This window comes from Pseudophryne corroboree, chromosome 1, assembly GCF_028390025.1.
Source record: "Pseudophryne corroboree isolate aPseCor3 chromosome 1, aPseCor3.hap2, whole genome shotgun sequence".
NCBI lineage: Eukaryota > Metazoa > Chordata > Amphibia > Anura > Myobatrachidae > Pseudophryne > Pseudophryne corroboree.
The window spans coordinates 398,126,773-398,153,966 of NC_086444.1; the positions used below are offsets into that span (position 1 = coordinate 398,126,773).

The 27,194-nt window shown below is 45.3% G+C and overlaps 1 protein-coding gene across 6 annotated transcripts in view; it reads right to left on the minus strand.

Annotated features, from left to right (window-relative positions):
* The window catches only part of MYO18B (myosin XVIIIB), a 1,127,577-nt gene that overhangs the window by 960,820 nt on the left and 139,563 nt on the right, over positions 1–27,194 (minus strand). For all 6 annotated transcript variants that reach the window (XM_063913212.1, XM_063913213.1, XM_063913208.1 and 3 more), the window contains exons 5-7: positions 23,153–23,659; positions 12,054–12,120; positions 8,279–8,391 (exon numbers count right to left, since the gene is read on the minus strand). In XM_063913212.1, the coding sequence (XP_063769282.1) occupies positions 8,279–8,391; positions 12,054–12,120; positions 23,153–23,659 (687 nt within the window). The remainder of the gene's footprint in view (positions 1–8,278; positions 8,392–12,053; positions 12,121–23,152; positions 23,660–27,194) is intronic.

Here is a 27,194-nt window from a genome sequence, read left to right on the forward strand (position 1 = left end):
GTGACAGAACTTAGGACAGCTGAGCGAAGGCTCAGGTGTCCAATAATGTGAGGAGCAGCAGCCTGTGGCTCATTCATTGGCTGGGCGCGCAGGCTGCACTGAAGGAGGAGGACAGCGCGTTGGAGGCAGCAGCCAGCACCCATTCTCGGCCACCTCTCCTAGGCTACCTGTGCAAAAGCACTTAAAAACGTAAGGCTGCATTACAGTATGTACTGGGTTTTAAAATATATATATATATATATATCATTGAATACTGTGTACTCGGCACTCTCTCTTAAAATAGTAGGTGCTGCGGTGCCCTCCTGGAGGCGAAGACCTCTGGATATGGATTGGTAAAGAAGGCGGTACTCAGACAGACGTAGATAGCAGTTTTACTGCTATCTACGTCTGTCTGAGTGCCGCCTTCTTTACCAATCTATATATATATATCTATATATATTTATATATATGTGTGTATATAAAATATATATATATATATATATATATACACACGTGTGTGTGTGTGTGTGTGTGTGTGTGTATATATGTGTGTGTGTGTGTGTGTGTGTGTGTGTGTGTGTGTGTGTGTGTGTGTGTGTGTTTGAATATATATATATATATATATATATATGTATGTATAGACATATTTATCATAGGCGTGCGAACGGGGGGATGTCTGGTGCACACAGGCACCCCCTAATGTCCAGCACCCCCCTCACACACGCCTGTAGCTGACTCATTGCCGAGCGTGCAGTTCTATTCCTGACTGTGACTACACTGTATGCCCGCACACGCTCTACGCCCGCCAGCACTGACAGCCCACTCTCTACGACCATCCAGCCACACAGACTTCCTACGCGCAGAGACATCCCGCTATCTACGGCCGCTCGCTACCCCCGCCCACACCCGCTCTCTACACCCTCGCCCATCATCCACCCGACCCTTCCCTCTCACAATCGCCCTCTATGCCCGGTCAGCAGGCCCGGCGACAGACATGCCGCTGCAGGGGCAGTAGAGGGTACATTTGTCAGCAGCACCTGCTACCGGAACACACATGTGAACAGGACTGCACCCACAAGTAATGTATAATGTGTGTTATATAATGTATTTGGAGGGGCACCATGTGTCACATAATGTGTTTGGGGGCACTGTGTATTATATAATGTGTTTGGGCGGTACTATGGGGTCTATTCAGGCCGGGCCGCAGCCACTCATTCGCACATGGCGTAATGTGAATTTTGCCTCATACCGTGTGGCGTAATGTGACTTGCGGCTCATGCAGTGTGGCGTAATGTGAATTGCGGCTCATACAGCGTGGCGTAATGTGAATTTTATCTCTTGGTGTGTGGCGTAATGTTAATTTTGTCTCATACCGCGTGGCGTAATGTACATTTCGGCTCATACCGTGTGACGTAATGTGAATATATTCTCTTGCTGTGTGGCAGAATGTACATTTTGGCTCATACAGTGTGGCAAAATGTGAATTTTATCTCATACTGTCTGGCGTAATGTAAATTTTGGCTCATACCATGTGACGTAATGTGAATTTTGGCTTATACCATGTGGCGTAATGTGAATTTAGTTTCATATCGTGTGGTGAAATGTTCATTTTGACTCATACTGTGGGGTGTAATGTGAATTTTGCCTCATACTGTGTGACATAATGTAAATTTTGGCTCATACCGTGTGGCGTAATGTGAATTGCGGCTCATACAGTGTGGCGTAATGTGAATTTTATCTCTTGGTGTGTGGCGCAATGTAAATTTTGTCTCATACTGTGTGGCGTAATGTAAATTTTGGCTCATACTGTGTGGCGTAATGTAAATTTTGGCTCATGCTGTGTGGCGCAATGTAAATTTTGGCTCATACTGTGTGGCGTAATGTAAATTTTGGCTCATACTGCGTGGCGTAATTTACATTTTGGCTCATATCGCATGGCGTAATGTAAATTTCGGCTCATACCGTGAGACGTAATGTGAATATTATCTCTTGCTGTGTGGCAGAATGTAAATTTTGTCTCATACAGTGTGGCATAATGTGAATTTTATCTCATACTGTCTGGCATAATGTAAATTTTGGCTCATACCATGTAACCTAATTGTAATTTTCTTTGTAGTGATTAAAGACGCTATGATTTTAATTTTAAATCTTAGGGCCCCCCTGTCTTAAGTACGCCGGGCTCCCCGAAGCCTTAATCCAGCTCTGGTTGTCCTTCTGGAAGGTTCTACTCTCTCCACAGAGGAATGCTGTAGCTCTGACAGAGAGACCATCGGGTTCTTGGTCATCTCCCTGACTAGGGCCCTTCTTCCCCGATCGCTCAGTTTAGATGGCCAGCCAGCTCTAGGAAGAGTCCTGGTGGTTCCGAACTTCTTCCATTTACGGAAGATGGAAGCCACAGTGCTCAAAGTAGCAGATATTTTTATGTACCCTTATGTACCCTTCTCCAGATTTGTGATGCAAGACAATCCTGTCTACAGACAATTCCTTTGACTTAATGCTTGGTTTGTGCTCAGACATGCACTGTCAACTGTGGGACCTTATAAAGACAGGTGTGTCAATCAACTGAATTTAACATAGGTGGACTCCAATTAAGCTGTAGGAACATCTCAAGGATGATCAGTGGAAACGGGATGCATCTGAGCTCAAGTTTGAGCTTCATATCAAATGCTGTGAATACTTATGTATATGTAATTTCTTAGTTTTTAATTTCTAAGAAATTTGCAAAAATCTAAAAATAAAAACTGTTATAACTTTGTCATTATAGGGTTTTGTGTGTAGAATTTTGAGGGGAAAAATGAATTTATTCCATTTTGGAATAAGGCTGTATCATAACAAAATGTGGAAAAAGTGAAGTGCTGTGAATACTTCCCAGATGCACTGTTTTATTTTATATATATATATATATATATATATATGTGGACCAGAGAAGCTGGACAGAGACTGTAGCCGCACTACGCCACACATAGCCGGCGCATGCGCCCGACGATTATGACACCACCGGATGTGGGGCGGATATGTCGCTCCACACAGCCAAGACCGGAAGTCGACGGACTCTCCCGTCTTTACGTTTTTTTAAGTATTAAACTGCATTGTTTTAAATCATGATTTTAACAACTCATGCTCCCACTTGATTAGCACCAGATATATTCATGTATCCTGGTATTTTGACCATACTAAATATCACATCAATTAACAGACAGGAAGTGATGTAGACATCACTTCCCATAGTTATGAGGTATAAATAGGTTCTGTCTCTAGCCTCCTATCACCCCTTGATGAAGTCCATGAGGGACGAAACGCGTTGGATGCCACTCTGATTCTACCTCAACTTACTGAAGTTAAGCTACTACTTTTATTTTTAACTTTTTATCCTGCACATTTTATGCCTATCTCTTATGTTTTTATGCTCTCTTTTATGAAATTTGGCATATTGGTTTTTTGTATATTTTTATGTTTTTTCTTCATTTTTTCACATATCAATTTGCATAGGCTGTATTTTTTATTGTTATTTTCTTATATTAATACTCCTTTTTATAGTGCTATGATTTCTGAAATAAATTTTATGTTTTTATAACTACCTGTCTTCATAATACTAATTGACACCTTGGTCGCATGCCAATACCTCATCCCTTTTACCACAATATATATATATATATATATATATATATATAAATCACCAAAGCAGCCAGCACTCCCCTTGCTTACATCTCATCTGCTCCAGGTGCCCTCCCTAGGAAGAATTTCCAATTGCAGATAAGAGAACAGGCGGCACTCCGGAGACTTGTTTAAACAGCTTTCTTTATTGGAATGACATCCTACAATTGTTTCGGGCCTCAGCCCGTCGTCAGGGATCCCTGACGACGGGCTGAGGCCCGAAACAATTGTAGGATGTCATTCCAATAAAGAAAGCTGTTTAAACAAGTCTCCGGAGTGCCGCCTGTTCTCCTATCTATATATATATATATATATATATATATATATATACAGACAATGGGGTAAATTTACTAAGAATCGTATTTTCCCGTTTGAGGTCAAAGTTCAATCACGAATGACATCGAAAGTGTAAATATGCAACTTTTTGAATTGATTACGACTAATTTACTAAGCTGCCGTATTCTGCATTTTCGGTTTTTCCGATGTCGATGTCATTCGTTTTTTTAGGCAGTGTTTTACGTGAGTGACTTGTAAAACACTGCCGACTTTAATACAATGAATCTCGGCCGGATCTGAGAGATCCGTGCAGGGCTTCATTGTGCACCTTGTTAAAAAAAAAAAAAATGTTTAAACTTAAAAAAAAAATTGCGTGGGGTCCCCCCTCCTAAACCAAACCAGCCTCGGGCTCTTTGAGCCGGCCCTGGTTGCAAAAATATGGGGAAAAAATGGACAGGGGTTCCCCCATATTTAAACAACCAGCATCGGGCTCTGCACCTGGTCCTGGTTCCAAAAATACGGGGGACAAAAAGCGTAGGGGTCCCCCGTATTTTTTAAACCAGCACCGGGCTCCACTAGCTGGACAGATAATGCCACAGCCGGGGGTCACTTTTATACAGTGCCTTGCGGCCGTGGCATCAAATATCCAACTAGTCACCCCTGGCCGGGGTACCCTGGGGGAGTGGGGACCCCTTCAATCAAGGGGTCCCCCCCCCCAGCCACCCAAGGGCCAGGGGTGAAGCCCGAGGCTGTCCCCCCCATCCAAAGGGCTGCGGATGGGGGGCTGATAGCCTTTGTTCAAAGTGATTGATATTGTTTTTAGTAGCAGTACTACAAGGCCCAGCAAGCCTCCCCCGCAAGCTGGTACTTGGAGAACCACAAGTACCAGCATGCGGCGGAAAAATGGGCCCGCTGGTACCTGTAGTACTACTACTAAAAAAATACCCCAATAAAGACAACACACACACACCTTGAAAGTATAACTTTAATACATCCATCCACACCTCCATATACACATACTTACCTTATGTTCCCACGCAGGTCGGTCCTCTTCTCCAGTAGAATCCATGGTGTACCTGTTGAAAAAATTATACTCACATAATCCAATGTCTTAGGCTCCTCTGTAAATCCTTTTGTAATCCACGTACTTGTAAAAATAAAAAAACGGATACCCGACCTCGCACTGAAAGGGGACCCATGTTTTCACATGGGTCCCCTTTCCCCGAATGCCTGGAACCCCCTCTGACTTAAGTCCAAGAAGGTTCCATCAGCCAATCAGGGAGCGCCACGTTTGGCACCCCCCTGATTGGCTGTGTGCTCCTGTACTGTATTACAGGCGGCACACGGCAGTGTTACAATGTAGCGCCTATGCGCTCCATTGTAACCAATGGTGGGAACTTTCAGGTCAGCGGTGAGGTCACTTTCAGTCAACCGCTGACCTGAAAGTTCCCACCATTGGTTACAATGGAGCACATAGGCGCTACATTGTAACACTGCCGTGTGCCGCCTGTCAGACAGTACAGGAGCACATAGCCGATCAGGAGGGTGCCACAACGTGGCGCTCCCTGATTGGCTGAAGAAACCCACTTAGACATCAGTCAGAGGGGGTTTCTGACTTTCTGGCATTCGGGGAAAGGGGTCCCATGTGAAAACATGGGTCCCCTTTCAGTTCGTGGTCGGGTGTCCCGTTTTTTTATTTTTACAAGTACGTGGATTACAAATGGATTATCCGAGGAGCCCTCTACACTGGATTTGGTGAGTAGGATTTTTTCAACAGGTACACCATGGATTCTACTGGAGAAGAGGACCGACCCTCGTGTGAACATAAGGTAAGTATGTGTATATGGTGGTGTGTATGTATGTATTAAAGTTATACTTTCAAGGTGTGTGTGTATTGTCTTTATTGGGGTATTTTTTAGTAGTAGTACTACAGGTACCAGCGGGCCCGGTTTTCCGCCGCATGCTGGTACTTGTGGTTCTCCAAGTACCAGCTTGCGGGGGAGGCTTGCTGGGACTTGTAGTACTGCTACTAAAAACAATATTCATTACTTTCAACAAAGGCTATCAGCCCCCCATCCGCAGCCCATTGGATGGGGGGGACAGCCTCGGGCTTCACCCCTGGCCCTTGGGTGGCTGGGGGGGGGACCCCTTGATTGAAGGGGTCCCCACTCCCCCAGGGTACCCCGGCCAGGGGTGACTAGTTGGATATTTGATGCCACGGCCGCAAGGTACTGTATAAAAGTGACCCCCGGCTGTGGCATTATCTGTCCAGCTAGTGGAGCCCGGTGCTGGTTTCAAAAATACGGGGGACCCCTACGCTTTTTGTCCCCCGTATTTTTGGAACCAGGACCCGGTGCTGGTTGCTTAAATATGGGGGAACCCCTGTCCATTTTTTTCCCATATTTTTGCAACCAGGGCTGGCTCAAAGAGCCCGAGGCTGGTTTGGTTTAGGAGGGGGGACCCCACGCAATTTTTTTTTTTTTAAATTATAACATTTCCCACCCCTTCCCACTGAAAAACATGCACGGATCTCATGGATCCGTGCATGCCTATACAAACACGGGATAAAAAAGTAGGTCTGGTTTTTTTTAGCACTTTTTCACGATTTGTATTTTAGCACGGCAGTGTTTGGCTATTGTCGGCAGTGTTTGTGTTTTGCACTTTTTAGTAAATGACCGATTTCTACCAAATTGCAGGCATATTTGACCGATGGTGTATTGATTCGTGATTTTTTCCTAGGACTTCCAAAATATTACGAATGCCCTCATCACTGCCGTGATTTTTGCTTAGTAAATTACCGAGATGACACTTTGAAGAAAAAACGGCATCTCGGTCAAAATCGGGACCTTAGTAAATATACCCCAGTGTGTGTATATGTGTGTGTGTATATATGTATAGTATGTATAAGTATTAACAGGTGAACAACTGAACATCCCCAGTACTGGCATATGCATAATCACTGTGCTCCTGGGAATTTTCTGTGGTAGCATAACACTGCAAAGTCTGTCAGCTTTCAAAAGGTTAGCTCTGAATGATCAAACCAAATGCCTTTAGCCCACAGGATGTCCCACAGGAACAAAACAAAGAAACGCAGAATTGAAAGAAAGACCATTTGGTCGATTTAGTCTTCCCCTTTTTAACCTTAAAAAACAACTAATGTAATTGTTCTGAGACAGGAAAAGCTATCTAGAACAATCATTTTTCAGGTCTTTCCTCCCTCCCCTCCTTCCTTGGGTACCACAAAATAAATAATTGATCATGGCATCAATCAGCAATAATTACGTTGGGAATCTACAGTGTAAAGTCATGCCTGTGCACTATAACAGGAAAGCAGTTAAAATACCGCCAGTCAGGATCCCGGTGGTCACAATACCGACACCGGAATCCCACCAGGCAGTGAAATGCTGCCGATACAGGATATTCTCCCTCTGTGGGTGTCCTCGCTGTGACCACAGCGAGCCCGCTGCTTTCTAGCGCTCGCCTGGCTGCCAGCATTCTGGCGGACGGGATCCCACTGTCGCGATCATGACAGCCGGGATCCCGTCCGCAGGCAATTAGTACGTATCCCCTATAACATAGTTATTGGAGTGTGCTCTATGAAGACATTACTGACCAATTACTAAGAGTAGTGTCCTCATATACATTAATGCAATGTGACTAATGCTCTCATATTTTAAGACCAGCAAATGCTGCAAGACTTCACAATTTATTTTAGAAACTGTTTCAGATAGTCTTAAAGGGAGATTTATCAAGCTTGGAGAGCGATAAAGTAGAGAGAGAGAGTACCAACCAATCAGCTTCTGTTATTTTTTAAGCAGTCTTTAAAATGACAATAATGAGCTGATTGATTGGTACTTTATCTCTCTCCGCTTTATCTCTTGTCAAGCTGTGATAAATCTCCCTTTTAGTGAGGCCTAATAAATTAACATATTAATCAAAACAAACAAGAAAAGCTTAAAAGTGTCTACTACAGTATCTTGGCCTCACCTTCTCTACAGTAACATGACATTTGCAGAAGTACAGTAATATACTGCCCAATAGCATACACAGTCCGTCAGCAATAGACGATGTATTGTATAACGCAATGCACATTCTACTCTCTCTCTCTCCTGTACAGGTTCTACACTGCCCAGAAGAGGGAAAGCTGTAAGAGATTCATATATAATGTATTTTCAATCCACAGAGATCATTTTCATTTTAAAAACATAAAAACAGAGATGGATCTGTTGTAGCTAGTTTGTGGAAGTCTGATATGAGTGTTGTTATATGTTTGTTCCTCAGAAGACAGCCTGGGCCCTAAGACAGAGTCTTAATAATATATACTGTAACAGTACAGATCTCAGCCATTGTCCTAAATCCACATACTCACTCTATGGATATTCTCTTCATCCACTTCTAGCATTTTGTTTTCTGCATCTATACGAATCCTGACTTTTCCATCTGCTAACTCTGGTGTTCCCACGTCTGGCTTTAGTTCTGTGGCTATAATCACATAAGATAAAATATAAGTGGATTAAGTTCTGCAGTAAACACATTGGGTGGAATTCAAATGTTGCCCCTATCGCGCCCGCCAGCTGCAATTCAATTGTTGCTGGCGACGGGCGCGACATCAGCAATTCAGCTCGCTACCCCCGGGCTGAAATGTGCAAAAAGTGACCCATTTGGGCGCCCTAACGTGACTTTTCGCGATTGCACCCATGACTTTAGTCAGGTTTAGCAGCTTTATGCCTAGGGGCATAGCAGGGGTGTGCTCTGGGCAGCAGGGCCAGCAGTGGACTCGGGAGCGACGAAGGTTGACGGGGAGGGAGCTGGGGGCCATGCTGTATTTGGCAGCATGGCCCTCGCTGGCGATGTTGCCCGTTGGGTCCGACTGAGTATGTCTCTGACGATGCGTGGGAGTGTGCATCATCAGCGACATACACACAGGATGATATTGTGAACGATGTGCCCGAATTAGGCACATCATGGCATGGCCTGGGGCATATTCTTTGTTAAGATACTACTGCCAGTGAAGGAGACAGATTAGTACTGTAGCTCATGATCAGATTTCTCCCTGTTATGGGGGAGATTTATCAAAGATTGAGAAAAATAAAGTACCAATCAATCAGCTTCTAACCGTCATTTTACAGACAATGGGGTCCATGCACAAAAAAGACCATTATCGTTGAGAAAAAGCAGCTCCCGATTGGCATTTGGAATGCCTAGGGGCACAAGCAGATTCTGCTGATTAAAATTATATGCGGCATGCCTATATTCTGTGTGTGACTGCGGCTGTATCTGGATTCAAAATGCTACGTTATAATGATTTCCAGGAATACACTGTAACATAGCATTTTATATGCAGATATAGCTGTAGTCGCACACAGAATAAAGGCATGCTAATTGTAATTTTAATCAGCAGAATCTGCTTGTGCGTCCTAGTCACATAGCAATGAAAATAAGATGCATTTTCTGCAAAAAAAGGTGCCCAATGTTAGCAGAGCTGGATGGGCGTATTGAGTCAAGATGTATGAGGAATAAGGATACATCTGTATCCAAGCAGAGGCAGAGGTCACAGTGTTAGTGGCTGTGTGAGTGCTGTGTGTGGGTAGGTTCATTGTGTAATAGTGTTCAGCATATGTGTAAGGAGCATTATGTTTGTCATTGTGTGTATAATCGCATTAATAATGTGTGTCATATGTGTAAGGGGCATTACTGTGGTATTATTGTATAAAGGTATTACTAATGTGTGGCATTTTGTGTATAAGGTGCTGTACTGTGTGGAGTAATGTATAGAAAAGGCACTACTGTGTGGTCTAATGTGAATAAAGAGCAATATGGTGTGGTATAATGTGAATAAGAGGCACTACTGTGAGGAATAACGTATATAAGGTAAAGCGATACTACTGTGTGATTTAACCTGAATAAGAGACAATAGTGCATGATATAATGTGAATAAAGTTGCACTACTGTGTGGCATAATTTGAATTGGGGGTACTATTGTGTGGCCATGCCCCTTCTCAAAAGAACATGCCCCTTTTTGGGCTGCGCGGCTTAATGTGCGCACTGTTCCTATTTAAAATATAGGGGGTAGGAGCAGCAAAATTAGGACTGCTATGACTGAGGGGTGATGGTGATGGGAAGGGGTGCAGGGTCAGAGGCGGAACTAGCAGCAGAGCTTGGGGGCACAAGCCAAAATCTTGCCTAGGGCATCATATTGATTAGGGCCGGCTCTGGGTATTGTTGTTGTGAAGCAGGAGACAGTTCCCGCAATTGTCACTAAAACTAACCCGGTCGAGTAGAGTCAAAAGTGTCGTAACCCCTTCCCCAAGCACAGACTCAAACAGTCTCCAGAGCCTTGTCCTGTGCAGCTGCAGCAGATTTTTTTTAAACAAACTTTATTGACAACCGGCCAAATTTAGGGGGTAAATCAGACCTGATCGCTCGCTAGCGTTTTTTGCAGCGCTGCGATCAGGTCAGAACTGCACATGCGTATGCATCGCAATGCGCAGGCACATCGTACAGGTACAAAGCGGATCGCCGCTCGGCGATGGGTTTGTGGGAAAAATCCAAGAAGCAGTTTGTGGGTGGTAACTGACCATTTTCTGGGATTGGTTGGAAAAACGCAGGCGTGTCCATGTGTTTGGGGGGCGGCGGCCTTTGAACAGCTCTTTTGCATGTGCACTGCCTCCCCAGGGCTTCCAGGTGTCTTCGGTCTTCACCTGGGGGGTGGCGGCCTTTTGAACAGCTCTTTTGCATGGCCGCCACCTCCCCAGGACTTCTGAATTCTTCTCTCTTCACCTGGGGGGGCCGCCGCCTCCCCAGGGCTTCCCAGTGACTTCTCTCTTCACCTGGGTGGGCGGCGGCCTTTGGACAGCTCTTTTGCATGGCCTCCACCTCCCCAGGGCTTCCAGACATCTTCGGTCTTCACCTGGTAGGCGTCAGACTTCGGGCAGCTCTTTTGCATGGCCGCCGCCTCCCAGGGCTTCGGGAGCTCTTGCACGCTCCCTCCCCGCCGGCGGACTGACAGCCGCCGCTTCGCGCTGGCTTCTATAAGCCAGCCCCGAGGGGTGGGGAGATGATGCGGCGAACCGTGTTCAGCTCGCAATAGCCATCTTAGATTTCAAAAATGATGCTAACAGCGCCATTTTTTTAAAACTGGAGCCGCTCCACAGGAGAGGCGCACGCTGTGCCCTCCGTGTCCCTACTTCACAGCGGGGGGCTAGTGACAACAGATTGACATGCGGACGTTCGTCCGCATGTCAATCTGCTCTAAATCAGTGGCGGCGCCCCCGCAGCCCCTCGCCCCCAAGCCACCGCGAGGGCTGCGGGGGCAGTAGTTACGCCACTGGCTCCACTGCCGAACTCTGCAAAATGACAGGCAGGGACTGGATGCAAGAGGATCCAGTCCTGCCGTCATGCCAGCCATCCCCGCCAGGTCCCGCTGCCGCTCACACCCGCACCACCGCCGCAATTCTGCTGCCCACCCAGTGATGACCGCGGATCCATCACTGGACAGCTGTATCCAGTGACAGATCCACTGTCCAATCATATCTGGCTGAGTGACAGGGGCGTGCTTCCATGTGCAGTGAAAGCACGCCCCTGTCACCGAGGCACTTATACAAGTGCCGCTTTCCATGTTATTTTGAATGGGCTTTTAATTACTGCCCATGGCTTGGCCCTGCCCCCCGCTCCTGCACCTTTCCTATTGTCACCGGGAGGCACACTATCGGTGCCTCCCAAAGCCAACTTTAATGTAAAAAAGTCTAGTATAATACAAAGCAGATACTTATGACACAGAATATGTGTCATAAGTATCTTCTTTGTATTATTTTAACCACTAATGACAGACTGCACATCCCTGACACACACACAATGAACACTACTGTGCGTGTAATGTGAATTGGTACTATTCTGTAGCCACACCCCTTCCCCATGAAGCCATGCCTCTTTATTTTTGATACGTGCCTGCTGTGCGCACTGTCCCTGTTTAAATATGGTGGGGTGCGGGCACCAATTCTCTTTCCAGCACGGGGAGCCAAAATGTCTAGTTATGACTCTGAATGGTAGCACTGGCCACAGTAAGAGGAGCAGGCTGTATGCATGTGAATAAAATGCCATGACAAAGACCAACCCCCCCTCCCCCAACCCCCTACATCACATACCCAGTGTGAAGCCTTCTTTGTGAACGAACCAGACTTGCTCCGTCTCATACCACACATCTTCTGGCACCTGTGGACAGAGCCTTAATTAAGGTATAATCTAGTAGATGCTGAAGCAAGACCAGGAAAGACTGTAAAACAAATAATTCCGCTACAGTCATGCATTATTAAGTGGCTGGAATGGAACATTTTTATTCTGCATTACTCAGTTGGAGTTATTTTATCATTTTGTTTTTCTAGGGATATTCGAGAGGACAAAGAGCATTAAAAGCATTCTTATGAAGATCGTAAAAATGGTGAAAAGTAGAACATTAACACATTTCCTCCCATTTGTCTCTATTTTAACTTAAATTATGTATTGGTAACTTAAATATGTATTTATAAATTATTTTACCAGGATGAAATACATAGAGAGTCGCTTTTCGTTTTCAGCTATACACTGGACAGAGGACAAACTGTACTTGTAATATCATATAAATCTACTAGAAAATATAATACATGTTGAGTATCCCATATCCAAATATTCCGAAATACGGAATATTCCGAAATACGGACTTTTTTGAGTGAGACTGAGATAGTGAAACTTTTGTTTTTTGATGGTTCAATGTACACAAACTTTGTTTAATACTCAAAGTTATTAAAAATATTGTATTAAATGACCTTCAGGCTGTGTGCATATGGTGTATATGAAACATAAATGAATTGTGTGAATGTACAAACACTTTGTTTAATGTACAAAGTTATAAAAAATATTGGCTAAAATTACTGTGTGTATAAGGTGTATATGTGACATAAATGCATTCTGTGCTTAGATTTAGGTCCCATCACCATAATATCTCATTATGGTATGCAATTATTCCAAAATACGGAAAAATCCCATATCCAAAATTCCTCTGGTCCCGAGCATTTTGGATAAGGGATACTCAACCTGTATATCAATGAGGTGTTCTTTGTGTAGAAGCAGTGCCACTTCCTATAATGCATTGTAGCTATCAGCAGAACTGTGCCTCTCTTAGTGCATTTCCTTTATAGATATTCTATGTTATTACCAATTACTAGGGCACTGTACAAGCAGGGCTGCCAAGAGAAATCCTGGGTCCGGGTACAATAACTTCCCGCCCCCCCCCCCTCCCCCCCAGAGTGGGTGTGGCCCCAGTATGTATATACTGTGTATATATATATATATATATATATATACACATTACTAACACTAATGGTAGTGTACGGATACATGTATTACAGAATATTTGTATAGAATTTATAAATTGTTAGCTGCATGCAGCACCACCAGCTGCGGTTCATCGCTGCGGTGCGAACTGGCCGGAAATGCGCATGCGCGGTATCCGCAATGCGCACGCACGTCGTTGCCCAGCGACAGCCGTCGCCAAGCAACGACCAGAAGAAAGTGATCGCTAGCGCAATCTCAAGAAGATTGACAGCGGGGAGGCGTTCCGGGGTGGATACTCACCATTTTCCGGGCGTGCAGATCCGGACACAGGCGTGTCCAGGCGTTTGGAGGGCGGTTGTCTGACGTCAATTCCGGGTCAATTCCGGGACCTTCATCGCTGGATCCATCGAACAGGGTAAGTAACTGCAGGGCTGGTCTTGTTCTGCACAAAACTTTTTTAGCATAGCAGGGCTGCACAAGCGATAGCAGCCCTGCTATGCTAAAATACACTCCCCCATAGGCGGCGTCTAGTTGATCGCACGAGCAGCAAAAAGTTGGTACGTGCAATCATCTCGGAATAACCCCCATAGTGCACAAATTTATGGACTAAAAGACTGTAAGAGTACTAAACTATGCCCATGAGAGAAATATAACCTTAATAAGTCCGTACTTAAGAACTTTATGGACTAACGAGTATCTCAAATATATTGAGATCACTTATTGTTTCCGCTGGAGACTGAGGAATAGAACACTGGTTATTTATTGTTGCTCTTATATTTTTTCATACATGTGTGCATAATATGTTGTTAATTAATTTTTTATTTTTATTGCAATAAATAGTTGATTGCGCTCCCTGGATAATTATTTATCTTAAAGGTGTTTTTTTTGTGGTGGGCGGAGCAGTACTGCCCCATTGGGAGCGGCATGGTATTATACGTACGTTTATAGAAAAAACAATTGACGAAACAAGCTTGGTGGCTCAGTAGCGCTTGGATTTGGCTAAGGTTTTTTTTTTTAAGTGTCAGGAATGACAGGGGGGACATGACCGCCCCTGGATCCGTCCAAAAATGCAGGCAACGGGGGGGAATGGAGGATGATTGCTGCTGTATTATGCACCTCTGACTGTGCCCACAACCCGCTCCGGACCAGGGGCAGGTCTAGACTTTTCTTTTGGGGGGGGAGTTTATTAATTAATCCTGACTCCTCCCCCACCACTTATTACTCCTCCCACTTCCTGTCCCAACTGTCCATTAATGCACTACAGAACACACCGGGAACATGTAACTACTACAACATGGATGGGTGGCACACAATGCACAAGGTGGGGGTGACAGCATGTGATGATGGCAGATCGGGATGGTGACCCCAGGGACACGGAGGATGGGGGGCATGTTAGTGCAGCCACACGCTGTCACCTGACAGCAGCCCCCACCTCTGGTGGCCCCAGCAGTGCAGGGAGCAAGTACTTACCCCGTCCATGTCTATGGGGCTGGCGATGCTGAGGATTGGTATGGGTAGCCAGATGCTGGGGAGGGGGATGTTGCCACTATGAAGGACCCACCTTCAGGTGAAAGATGCCGGGCTGTGCTAGCTGCTTCAGGCGCTGACAGTGGGGGAATCAGGGGAGGAAGATGAGTGATGCCAGCGAACGGAGATCACTGCTGCACTGGATCGCTGCCACCCGAAGCGGCTTCCCCCCCATCTCCCACGGTGACCGGGTCCGGGATGGAGCAGCTGCCAGCACACAGCCCCTGCCTGAACAGCAGCGTCAGGAACTGCTCATCTTGCTCTTTCTCCCCACTGGGCGCCACGGACAGCTTGCCCCGCTACCTCGGGCACTTCCTCATGCCGCTGCAGGACTTGTGGCAGTGGCCGCTGTCATCCTCAGGGCGACCAAACTCTAGCAGTTCCTCTTTGTGCTGCGCCTATGCACTATAGATGCCCTGTTCACCGTCATGTAAGTGGGCATGGCTATGGCTATGTTGGGGGGGCATTCACCCTGTTCGCCCCCCCACCTGAATCCGGCCCTGCTCCGCACCCAATTCCCCGCATCCTCCATGGACCGCAGCCGCAGCATACAGTGAGAGGGTGGAAGGATTAACAGAAGCGGAGGCGGGGGAGCAGTGGCAAATTTACTGCTAGGCAATTTGGCACTGGCCGGGGCCCCTGGAACCCGTCGTGCCCTAGGCGGCTGCTTTGGTTGCCTAGCGGTAAATCCATTTCTGCAGATACTGTATCTGTCTCACATCTGTATCTATCTATCTATCTATCTATCTATCTATCTCATATCTAATGTATCTGCATACTACTGTATCTGTCGGTCTCAAACATGTGGCAATCTCCTTCATCTGAGTAGTACTGTATGTTAGTGATAAGATCTGTGATAATACATGTACATTTTGTAATGTACATATATGACTAGAGACAATATGGGTCATCATAACAATGACATTTGCTCTAGGTCAAGCATCAGAATTCATTTGTAGGGGTCTGTTTTGCTTTTCTTTGGGGTTTAGGTGCAAGTCTGCTTGCAGTACTTATGCCTCACTTAAGCCCCATACACACCGGATGATATGAATGTACAATATGAACAATAAAGATGTTTTTTTAAAGATCTGTCGTTCATATCGTCCAGTGTGTACTCTTGAACGATGAACCATGTGCGTACCCACTGATCCTTTAATGTGGTCTTCAGTCAACTGTACAGTCAGCTCAATTTTGCCTATGTCGTTCATATTGATAGTCATTATCGTACAGTGTGTATGCATGAACAATATGAATGATATACGTCAGCCAAGCCATTTCCCGGGCACTGAACAGAGCTGAAAGGAGCAACGAGTTTCTGCTGCTGAACGGACTGTTAAAAATCGTTGAGTACACTGCCCACCAATGTGATGCCCACACTCACCAATGTGATGCCCACTGGCCACCAATGTTTCTGGGGGGATGTCCACTGGCCACCAATGTTTGCAAGCCAAATAGTAATCACATTACACTGGCGCCAATGGGCACATGTTTTATTATTATAACATGCTCCCACTGGCCACCAATGTTTCTGGGGCGGATGCCCACTTGCCCCTATAGTGGCTGCCCAGTATTTAAATTAGGCTGAAACCAAAAGATATCTTTCAAATCCTGTTTTTCTAACGTCCTAGTGGATGCTGGGGACTCCGTAAGGACCATGGGGAATAGACGGGCTCCGCAGGAGACATGGGCACTTTAAGAAAGAATTTAGATTCTGGTGTGCTCTGGCTCCTCCCTCTATGTCCCTCCTCCAGACCTCAGTTTGAATCTGTGCCCGGACGAGCTGGGTGCTGTTCAGTGAGCTCTCCTGAGCTTGCTGTAAGAAAGTATTTTGTTAGGTTTTTTATTTTCAGGGAGCTCTGCTGGCAACAGACTCCCTGCATCGTGGGACTGAGGTTAGAGAAGCAGCCCTACTCTCTGAAGATAGGTCCTGCTTCTTAGGCTACTGGACACCATTAGCTCCAGAGGGATCGTACACAGGATCTCACCCTCGTCGTCCGATCCCAGAGCCGCGCCGCTGTCCCCCTCGCAGAGCCGGAAGACAGAAGCCGGGTGAGCATAAGAAGCAAGAAGACTTCGAAATCGGCGGCAGAAGACTCCTGTCTTCACTGAGGTAGCGCACAGCACTGCAGCTGTGCGCCATTGCTCCCACACACACCTCACATACTCCGGTCACTGTAAGGGTGCAGGGTGCAGGGCGCAGGGGGGGGGGGGGGGGGGGGGGCGCCCTGGGCAGCAATTGGGACCTCTTTGGCAAAAGTTTAGCATATATACAGTTGGGCACTGTATATATGTATGAGCCCCCGCCAAGTAAGTGTATATTTCAGCGGGACAGAAGCCCGCCGTCGAGGGGGCGGGGCTTCTTCCTCAGCACTCACCAGCGCCATGTCTTTTCTCCACAGCACCGCTGAGAGGAAGCTCCCCAGCCTCTCCCCTGCAGTTACACGGTAGAAGAGGGTAAAAAGAGAGGGGGGGCACATAATTAGGCGCAAAAATCAATATAAACAACAGCTAATGTGTTAACATTAAGTTACTGTGTTATTCCTGGGTTAATAGGGCTGGGGTGTGTGCTGGCATACTCTCTCTCTGTCTCTCCAAAGGGCCTTATGGGGGAATTGTCTTCAGATGAGCATTCCCTGAGTGTGTGGTGTGTCGGTACATGTGTGTTGACATGTCTGAGGTAAAAGGCTCCCCTAAGGAGGAGATGGAGCAAATGTGTGTGTGAGGGTGTCTCCGTCGACAACGCCGACACCTGTTTGGATATGTGTAAGTAAGTGCTAAGGTGAATTTATTGCACAAAAGATTAGAGAACAGACAGGGAATCTACCCATGTCTGTCCCTATGTCGCAGAGACCTTCAGAGTCTCTCAATGATCACTATCCAAAATAATAGACACTGATATCGACACAGAGTCTGACTCCAGTGTCGACTACGATAATGCAAAGTTACAGCCAAAATGGCAGAAAAGTATTCACTATATGATTATTGTAATAAAAGATGATTTGCATATCACTGATGACTCATCTGTCCCTGACACAAGGGTACACATGTTTAAGGGGAAGAAAACTGAGGTAAATTTCCCTCCTCTCATGATGAAAAAGAGCGGGAATCTCCAGACAAGAGACTGCAGTTTCCCACAAAGAATTCTCAGGGAGTATCCTTTCCCTACTAGGGCCAGGATACAATGGGAATCTTCCCCTAGGGTGTCACGTTTGCCCAAAAGGTAGCCCTGACTTAACAGCTATCCTCAGGGATCCTGCAGATAATGTGCACATTCTGGTACACTACTCAGACCGGCGATTGTGTCGGCATGGGTTTATAGCGCTGTAGTAGCGTGGACAGGTACCTTATCAGCAGAGATTGAGACCCTAGTATGTATATATATATATATATATATATATATATATATATATGTATATATAGAGATATATATATTAAAGATGCTGTCTTAAGAGATATATATATAAAACATGCCCAAAGAGACATTAGTCTACTGGGTTCTAGAGTCAACGCTATGTCGATTTCTGCTTGACGTGTCCTGTAGAATATGCAATGGACAGGTGATGCCGACTTAAGAGGCATATGGAAGGCTGAGGATTGTGTGGAGAAGGGATCTCGGACCTGGTCTCCACAGCTATAGCTGGTAATTCTGATATTTTGCCTTATATTCCTGCACAGCCTAGGAAAGCACGACATTATCAAATGCAGCCTTTCGAACACAAAGAAACAAGAAAGTCCGAGGTGCATCTTTTCTTGCCAGAGGCAGGGGCAGAGGAAAGAAGCTGCACAATACAGCTAGTTCCCAGGAACAGAAGTCCTCCCCGGCCTCTACAAAATCCACCGCATGTCGCTGGGGCTCCACAGGCGGAGCTAGGCCCGGTGGGGGCACGTCTTTGTAAGTTCAGCCACAAGTGGGTTCACTCCCTGTTGGATCCCTGGGCAATAGATATTGTGTCTCAGGGATACAAGCTGGACTTTGAGGAGATGCCCCCTCACCGGCGGCCCTGCCGGCTTCCCCCCACGAGAGGGAAATAGCGTTAACTGCAATTCACAAATTGTATCTTCAACAGGTGGTGGTCAAGGTTCCCCTCCTTCAACAAGGAGGGGGTTATTATTCGACCATGTTGTAGTCCCGAAACCGGATGGTTCGGTCAGACCCATATTGAATTTAAAATCCCTGAACATATACCTGAAAAGGTTCAAGTTCAAGATGGAATCGCTAAGAGCGGTCATCGCAAGCCTGAAAGGGGGAGATTTTATGGTGTCTCTGGACATAAAGGATGCATACCTTCATGTTCCCATTTATCCACCTCATCAGGCGTACCTCAGATTTGCGGTACAGGATTGTCATTACCAATTTCAGACGCTGCCGTTTGGTCTCTCCACGGCCCCGAGAATATTCACCAAGGTAATGGCGGAAATGATGGTGCTCCTGCGGAAGCAAGGTGTCACAATTATCCCGTACTTGGATGATCTCCTCATAAAAGCGAGATCAAGAGAGCAGTTGCTGAACAGCTTATCACTTTCTCTGGAAGGGTTTATCTCCCGATATAGAGAGCTCAGGAGCTCATGACACTGGTCAGGAATCTATTAAAACCAAAACAGGTGTCAGTGCATCACTGCACTCGAGTCCTGGGAAGGATGGTGGCATCATACGAGGCCATTCCCTTCGGCAGGTTCCATGCGAGGACCTTCCAATGGGACTTACTGGACAAGTGGTCCGGATCACATCTTCAGATGCATCGGTTAATCACCCTGTCCCCCAGGGCCAGGGTGTCACTCCTGTGGTGGCTGCAGAGTTCTCACCTTCTAGAGGGACGCAGATTCGGAATTCAGGACTGGGTCCTGGTGACCACTGACGCTAGCCTCTGAGGGTGGGGAGCAGTCACACAGGGAAGAAATTTCCAAGGTCTGTGGTCAAGTCAAGAGACTTGCCTTCACATCAACATCCTGGAACTAAGGGCCGTATACAACGTCATACGTCAAGCGGAGCACTTGCTTCGCGACCAACTGGTTCTGATTCAGTCAGACAACATCACCGCAGTGGCTCAGGTGAACCGCCAAGGCGGCACAAGGAGCAGAGTGGCGATGGCAGAAGCCACCAGAATTCTTCGCTGGGCGGAGAATCACGTAAGCGCTCTGTCAGCAGTGTTCATCCCGGGAGTGGACAACTGGGAAGCAGACTTCCTCAGCAGACACGACCTCCACCCAGGAGAGTGGGGACTTCATCAGGAAGTCTTCACACAGATCACATATCGGTGGGAACTGCCACAGGTGGACATGATGGCATCCCGCCTCAACAAAAAACTACATATTGCGCCAGGTCAAGAGACCCTCAGGCAATAGCGGTAGACGCCCTGGTGACACCGTGGGTGCTCCAGTCGGTCTATGTATTTCCTCCTCTTCCTCTCATTCCCAAGGTGCTGAGGATAATAAGGAAAGGAGGAGTGAGAACAATCCTCATTGTTCCAGATTGGCCACGAAGGACCTGGTATCCAGATCTGCAAGAAATGCTCACAGAGGACCCGTGGCCTCTTCCTCTAAGACAGGACCTGTTGCAACAGGGGCCCTGTCTGTTCCAAGACTTACCGCGGCTGCGTTTGATGGCATGGCGGTTGAACGTCGGATCCTAGCAGAAAAGGGCATTCCGGACGAGGTCATTCCTACGCTGATAAAGGCTAGGAAGGACGTGACAGCTAAACATTATCACCGTATATGGCGAAAATATGTTTCTTGGTGTGAGGCCAGGAATGCTCCTACAGAGGAATTCCAGCTGGGCCGTTTCCTTCACTTTCTACAGTCAGGAGTGAATTTGGGCCTAAAATTGGGCTCCATTAAGGTCCAGATTTCGGCCCTATCCATTTTCTTTCAAAAAGAGTTGGCTTCTCTACCAGAAGTTCAGACGTTGTAAAGGGAGTGCTGCATATTCAGCCTCCTTTTGTGCCTCCAGTGGCACCTTGGGATCTTAACGTGGTGTTAAGTTTACTGAAATCACACTGGTTTGAACCACTTAAAACGGTGGAGTTAAAATATCTCACGTGGAAGGTGGTCATGCTATTAGCCTTGGCTTCGGCTAGGCGTGTGTCAGATTTAGCGGCTTTGTCACATAAAAGCCCCTATCTGGTTTTCCATATAGATAGAGCAGAATTGCGGACCAGTCCACAATTTCTGCCAAAAGTGGTGTCATCTTTTCATATGAACCAACCTATTGTGGTGCCTGTGGCTACTCGTGACTTGGAGGATTCCGAGTTACTGGATGTGGTCAGGGCTTTGAAGGTTTATGTAGCCAGAACGGCTAGAGTCAGGAAAACGGAGTCACTGTTTATCCTGTATGCATCCAACAAGCTGGGTGCTCCTGCTTCAAAGCAAACTATTGCTCACTGGATCTGTAACACGATTCAGCAGGCTCATTCTGCGGCTGGATTGCCGCTGCCTAAATCAGTTAAAGCCCATTCCACTAGGAAGGTGGGCTCTTCTTGGGCGGCTGCCCGAGGGGTCTCGGCATTACAACTATGCCGAGTTGCTACTTGGTCAGGTTCAAACACTTTTGCGAAGTTCTACAAGTTTGATACCCTGGCTGATGAGGACCTATTGTTTGCTCAATCGGTGCTGCAGAGTCATCCGTACTCTCCCGCCCATTTGGGAGCTTTGGTATAATCCCCATGGTCCTTACGGAGTCCCCAGCATCCACTAGGACGTTAGAGAAAATAAGATTTTACTTACCGGTAAATCTATTTCTCGTAGTCCGTAGTGGATGCTGGGCGCCCGTCCCAAGTGCGGACTTCTTCTGCAATACTTGTATATAGTTATTGCTGCAATAAGAGCTATGTTATTGTTGCATCAGGGTTGAACTGATGCTTTGTTGTTGTTCATACTGTTAACTGGGTAAAGTTATCACAAGTTATACGGTGTGATTGGTGTGGCTGGTATGAGTCTTGCCCTGGATTTCCAAAATCCTTTCCTTGTACTGTCAGCTCTTCCGGGCACAGTTTCTCTAACTGAGGTCTGGAGGAGGGACATAGAGGGAGGAGCCAGAGCACACCAGAATCTAAATTCTTTCTTAAAGTGCCCATGTCTCCTGCGGAGCCCGTCTATTCCCCATGGTCCTTACGGAGTCCCCAGCATCCACTACGGACTACGAGAAATAGATTTACCGGTAAGTAAAATCTTATTTTTCCTTTGATCATAAAAAAAATGCTTAGTGTATATGCACAATTTTGTCTATCAGGGACAACGGGAAGTTCAAGGGAACTCATTCATAGTTCAAGTCGTTCACAGTTCAAATCGTTCATATGGCCCAGTGTGTACGGGGCTTTACTGAAGCACCAGATTCTTGTCCAGGGTGGACAGGGGCAAGATGAGGTACCGTTGCTGGGTTTCTATTTACATTTTACTTTCTGCAAGTAATATGGACAGAAGTTAATTTGCCATTATGGTATAATTTTCTGTGTATTTTGAGCCAATAAAGCAGGGCTACAATAACATATATTGACATTTTCTGGGCATTACAATGTACAGTTTACTTCATACTCTGCTAATTTAAATAATGCCTACGTTATGACTGAGAGAGAGGCACAGTACCATAGGTGATTCTTCTAGACCATAGTATGTATATGTATATATATGTATATATAGTATGTATATGTATATATAGGTACATATAGAAATGCAGTAAACACCCCGAAAGCTGGATTTTTGGGGGGTTTTACCGCATTTTAGGCTTTAGTACATCCTGCCCCGAGTAGCATAATGAAAAAAGAAAGTTAATATTTTCTAGTATACCTATCTAGGTAGAATAATTAGCTATAGTCCATAAAAAACAACACTGTCCAGTTTGAGAATTTACAATTCCACTGTCTTAAATTCTCATCCAACGCTTAGTTTTTTTAGTCTTTCCAGAATAAAACATACTGTAGTGTGTAATAAAAAAATAGAAAAATAGTAGTCAATAAACAAATGTATTCTAGTTCAACGTTACATTCATTACAAGCTTACAAACAAAATAGAGAGTTAGAAATGTACAACATTGACACTGCTAGAGCCAGTAATGAAGCAATACTAATAAAAACGATGATTCTTTCTTGTTGGTATTAAACCCATTACTTGTGTTTGTTTAATGTTATGATGTTTGTTTAATGTTACATAATATGCTATAGAAATAAAGCAACAGATGCCACTTGAAGCTACGGTCACTTTAACGCAACACGCTTACTGAATTTGCAGATGTTACAATGAAGACCATTTGCTCACCCAATATATAGGTCATTTGCATTTTCTCTGCACCAGTTTTTGTTACCAATATGAGACATTCATCATTTATGACTGAGGCCAACCTTTAATAAAATATCTTTATGTAATCAAGTGAATTGTAATCCCATATCTCCACAAAGAAAAAGTAATCATATCTTACCTTTTTTGGTGTTGTATGCTGTTCCTCAATACCTTGGGCTAACACGTCATTATCTTGGCTGTTTGTTTGTTCCTTGTTTTCTTCAGGCTTTTCATTCTTGACTTCAGTAGTTTTCAGAACTTGTTCCGCCGTATTATCTGGGACAGAACTCTCTGTATTGTCCGTTGGCATTTTCTCCTCTGCAGTTGGCCACTGTTTGGCATCGTCTACCGGTCCTGGAGACTTGCACTCAGTCTGCTCATTAAGCTTATTTTCTGAAGACTCACTTTCTGGAACTTTTTTAGGTTCTGGGGAGTTCTGTCTCTTTGTAGGGATCCTAACAGGCTTCAAATTGATGCTTCGCCTGCCTGCTTTTTCTGGTACTTGTGCTGGTCCTAGGTGCTTATCTCCATTAAGTCCATTCATAAAGACATTATTTTTACCTGCCATATTTTCCTCTACAGTGAGAATATTTTCGTCCTTATACACGAACTGTTGAACAACAGTGTTATCCAATTTACCTGGAGACTAAGACAAAACAAATTGCTTTATTTAAGTTCCCATACTGTAGTCTACATTCTAAGTAGCTAGAACTAAAAAGGTTTTCAGCTATGTTAAGTTGTTTAGTTATTATGATTGTCATTTTGAAGATTACGTTAGATCAACCTTAGAAGAAACTGAACCACTATACGATGTAGTTCTTCTCCTGAATGTGGCTTAACTGATCCTACACCCATCTCAGATCATATTTATACAATACAATCCACCACACTCTGTGCAAATGCTTATGTTAGGACTTAACATACTATTTTTACAGCATGAAATGATCAAAATTTTGTTGTAAAGTATTTTTTTCTGTAATAACATTTGCATAATTTTACATGGGATGTAGTCAAAAGGTCAATTATAACAATGTTGAAACATAATGTCAACACCATGACCCTGTTGACATTCTCATGTTGACATGATGACAACCTCATAAGAGACATGATGTATATTGTAGACTTTTATAGCAATGGTGTATTAACACAAATAACCACATAATTAAAATGTTAATAAAATGTATTAATGTTATATGGACCTTTACACAGTCAAATGTTTATAGTATCCAGGTCAGTGTTGTGGCCTTTCTATTCATACTGTAGAATAAGTTAAAGGGTTAATTCTAGTAAATTGTGTCTGAACATTTACCGCTTAGGGGTGTATTCAATTGCTGTCGGATCCTCTCCAACTATTCAATTAGCAGCCAAGTCCTACTGGTTTTGGTCGTTACCGACAATGCCAATCCGACTTTTTTTAAAGTCGGATTAACATTGTAGGAAACGCGGCTAAAATCTGTAGGATTTAGTCACTAAATCCGACAAAACACGTGGATCTGCGGCTAATCCGCCGATCCACGTGTTTTCCGACAAGTTGGAATTGACGAAAACGGCAGCCCCATTGAATAGGTCGAATCACGATTTGACCTAAAAAAGTTGGAAACTGCTGCCTTTCCAACAAGACGGCAGTTCCCACTATAATTGAATTCACCCCTTAATTGTCGATAAATAGGTGTTTGTCATTTGATCTTGGGTATGTGAAAGTGCCGCTGGTATCTGCTGACATTCCACTGCAAGTGACAGCTGTGTGTGTCAGGCACAGTACATCACTTCCCTCTGTCCTGGTATCTCTCTACCCCCTTTCACCAGCAGTAATTTAAATGGAAAAACTTGTCTGCTCAACTTAATAAAAAGCTTGAATGCTTTTCTCTGGAATGGCAAATGGCTTCATAAAATCATGAAACCCAGGAAGAATTTGCAGGTGTAAGTGTGGCTGTATGTCACACTTATGGTACTGCCGATTTGCGGATTTTTGTTCACAGCCCCGCAGGGCCTGTGAGCAAATATGTGCAAGTCCGACACTAGAAGGGGCTGCAAGGGGTGCAAGTATGGGTGCCGGTGATGGTGTTTCCACGCCGCTGTAACAGCAACTCACACCCTTTACGGGGATTAGGAATGGCCCCATAGTGTTAAACACCTGTATCAAAATAAATTGATACTAGAAAAAGTAGTACAATAGGTGATAAGCTCCTCATCTACTTCTCCTAAACTTTGAGGCCTCGTTCTTAAATATGTATTTTAGGAAATGCATGAAAATGAGTGCTCTTCAGGTGCATTTTAGAGATGTGTGTTTAGATATTTCAATTCAATGTGATCTACCTATACCAACTAATCGATTGCTAATGTGTATTAAAGCATTAGAAATAGATTACACAAGTCAACAGTGCCAAAAATAGTATTCAGTTTTAGAATAGAGGGGAAATGTACCCATAAGAAACCATTCATCTTATTTTGAATGCAGTTTTCAAAGCACATTAACCATGATAGGTGTGAACAAGCTCTGAATATATACTAACGTTTCTATAGTCACTCTTGGCATAAACCTTCCATTTACTCATCAAAGGTTCACCAAGAAACAAAAAATATTTCTGTATTCAATGTTACTCCTCCTATGAATGCATTTAAAATATTAAGTCATTTATTATTAATGTTAATCAGAAACTCCCTTAGGTGACACATCAGAAATTTACTATACATTATTTAAAGACTATTTATTGCTTTTCATTTGCTACTTACTTACCATACCTATATTACTACCTTAACTAAACTTCTATAGCTGGGAACGCACCTATACAATCGCTGGCCCGTTCAGCCAGGGATCAAATATGTGTGAGCTTAAGAATGAACTAAAACAGTGACATGATGTTAATACAGCTTTAGATATACATTGGTATAGATCTTACTCTTAACATATTACTAGATATTATTTATTTTATATATACAGTGTGTGTGTATATATATATATATATATATATATATTGTATATATACATACCCTCCAACATTTTACACATAAAACAAATTAGGAAAAGGAGCGTGGCCACATGTAAAGGGGGCGTGGTCACTCCCTTTTCCTATACTTTCAGGGGGAAAATGGAGAGTCAAAAATAGGTACAGACCATATATAAAAGGTAATGTACCTGCCAAAAAGGTACAGTTGGAGGGTATATATATATATATATATATATATATATATATATATATATATATATATATATATATATATATATATGTAGAGATGTGCCCTACGGGCACATCGGCAGCGCTGGGTGCGTGGCGGCGGTGGGTGGTGTCCGGTGCAGGGATTACCCTTTACCCTGCACCGGACCAGAGGCTGCAGAGGGGTTTGAATGTTGGCGCCCTCCGGGAGAGGGAGAGACGCGGCGAGCCAATCGGCGCTCGCCGCGTCATAGCCCCCGGCGTCTGACGTCAGACGCCGGGCGGGACCGAGAAGGGAGACCGCGCGCGCGGAAGAGCGCGAAGAGGAAAGAAGACGCCGCGCGGAGGAGAGAAGAAGAGCCGGACGGGGAGCCAAGATGGCGTGGACGAAGAAGACGGCGGCCGTGGGGAGAAGAGCTCCGGAGGCCGCTGAAGAGGCCGGAAGACGTCGGCCTGCAGGAGGAAGATGTCCAGCGGCGGCTGGACGCGGAGGAGAGACGGCGGCGCCGCTGGCCAGGACGGGTCAGCGGCAGAAGAGAGTGCCGGAGACCCCGTGGATCAGGTGAGGCCTCGGTGAGGCAACCTTCACCCCCTCCCCTCTTCCTCCCTCGACCACCAGGGACGGGCGTTAGGCCCGAGAGGCAAATCAGGCAATAGGCCTGTGGGCAATAGAGGGCATTAGGCCCTAGTGTATTTTGGCCAATTAGGGAGTATCAAGGTGACCCTGGGCACAAGGCCCAGGTCACCCAACGTGCAGCAAGTTAGGCGGGCGCTAGGCCCGTGGGCGAAGTCAGGCCTCCGGCCTGAGCGCAGTCAGGGGGCGCTAGGCCCAGCGAGTAAGTACCCCTCCCCCCAAGGTGAATAAAGGTGGCACTAGGCTCGGGCCACCCGGAGGTGTTTAGGTGGGCAGGCCGTGTGGCACCCACCCCCTTCCAGCGGCAGGTAGGGATTTAAAGGGACAACACCGTGTGATCTTGCATTCTGATATTGTGATGTATGTTGTTACCGTGCAGGGCAAATTGTCTG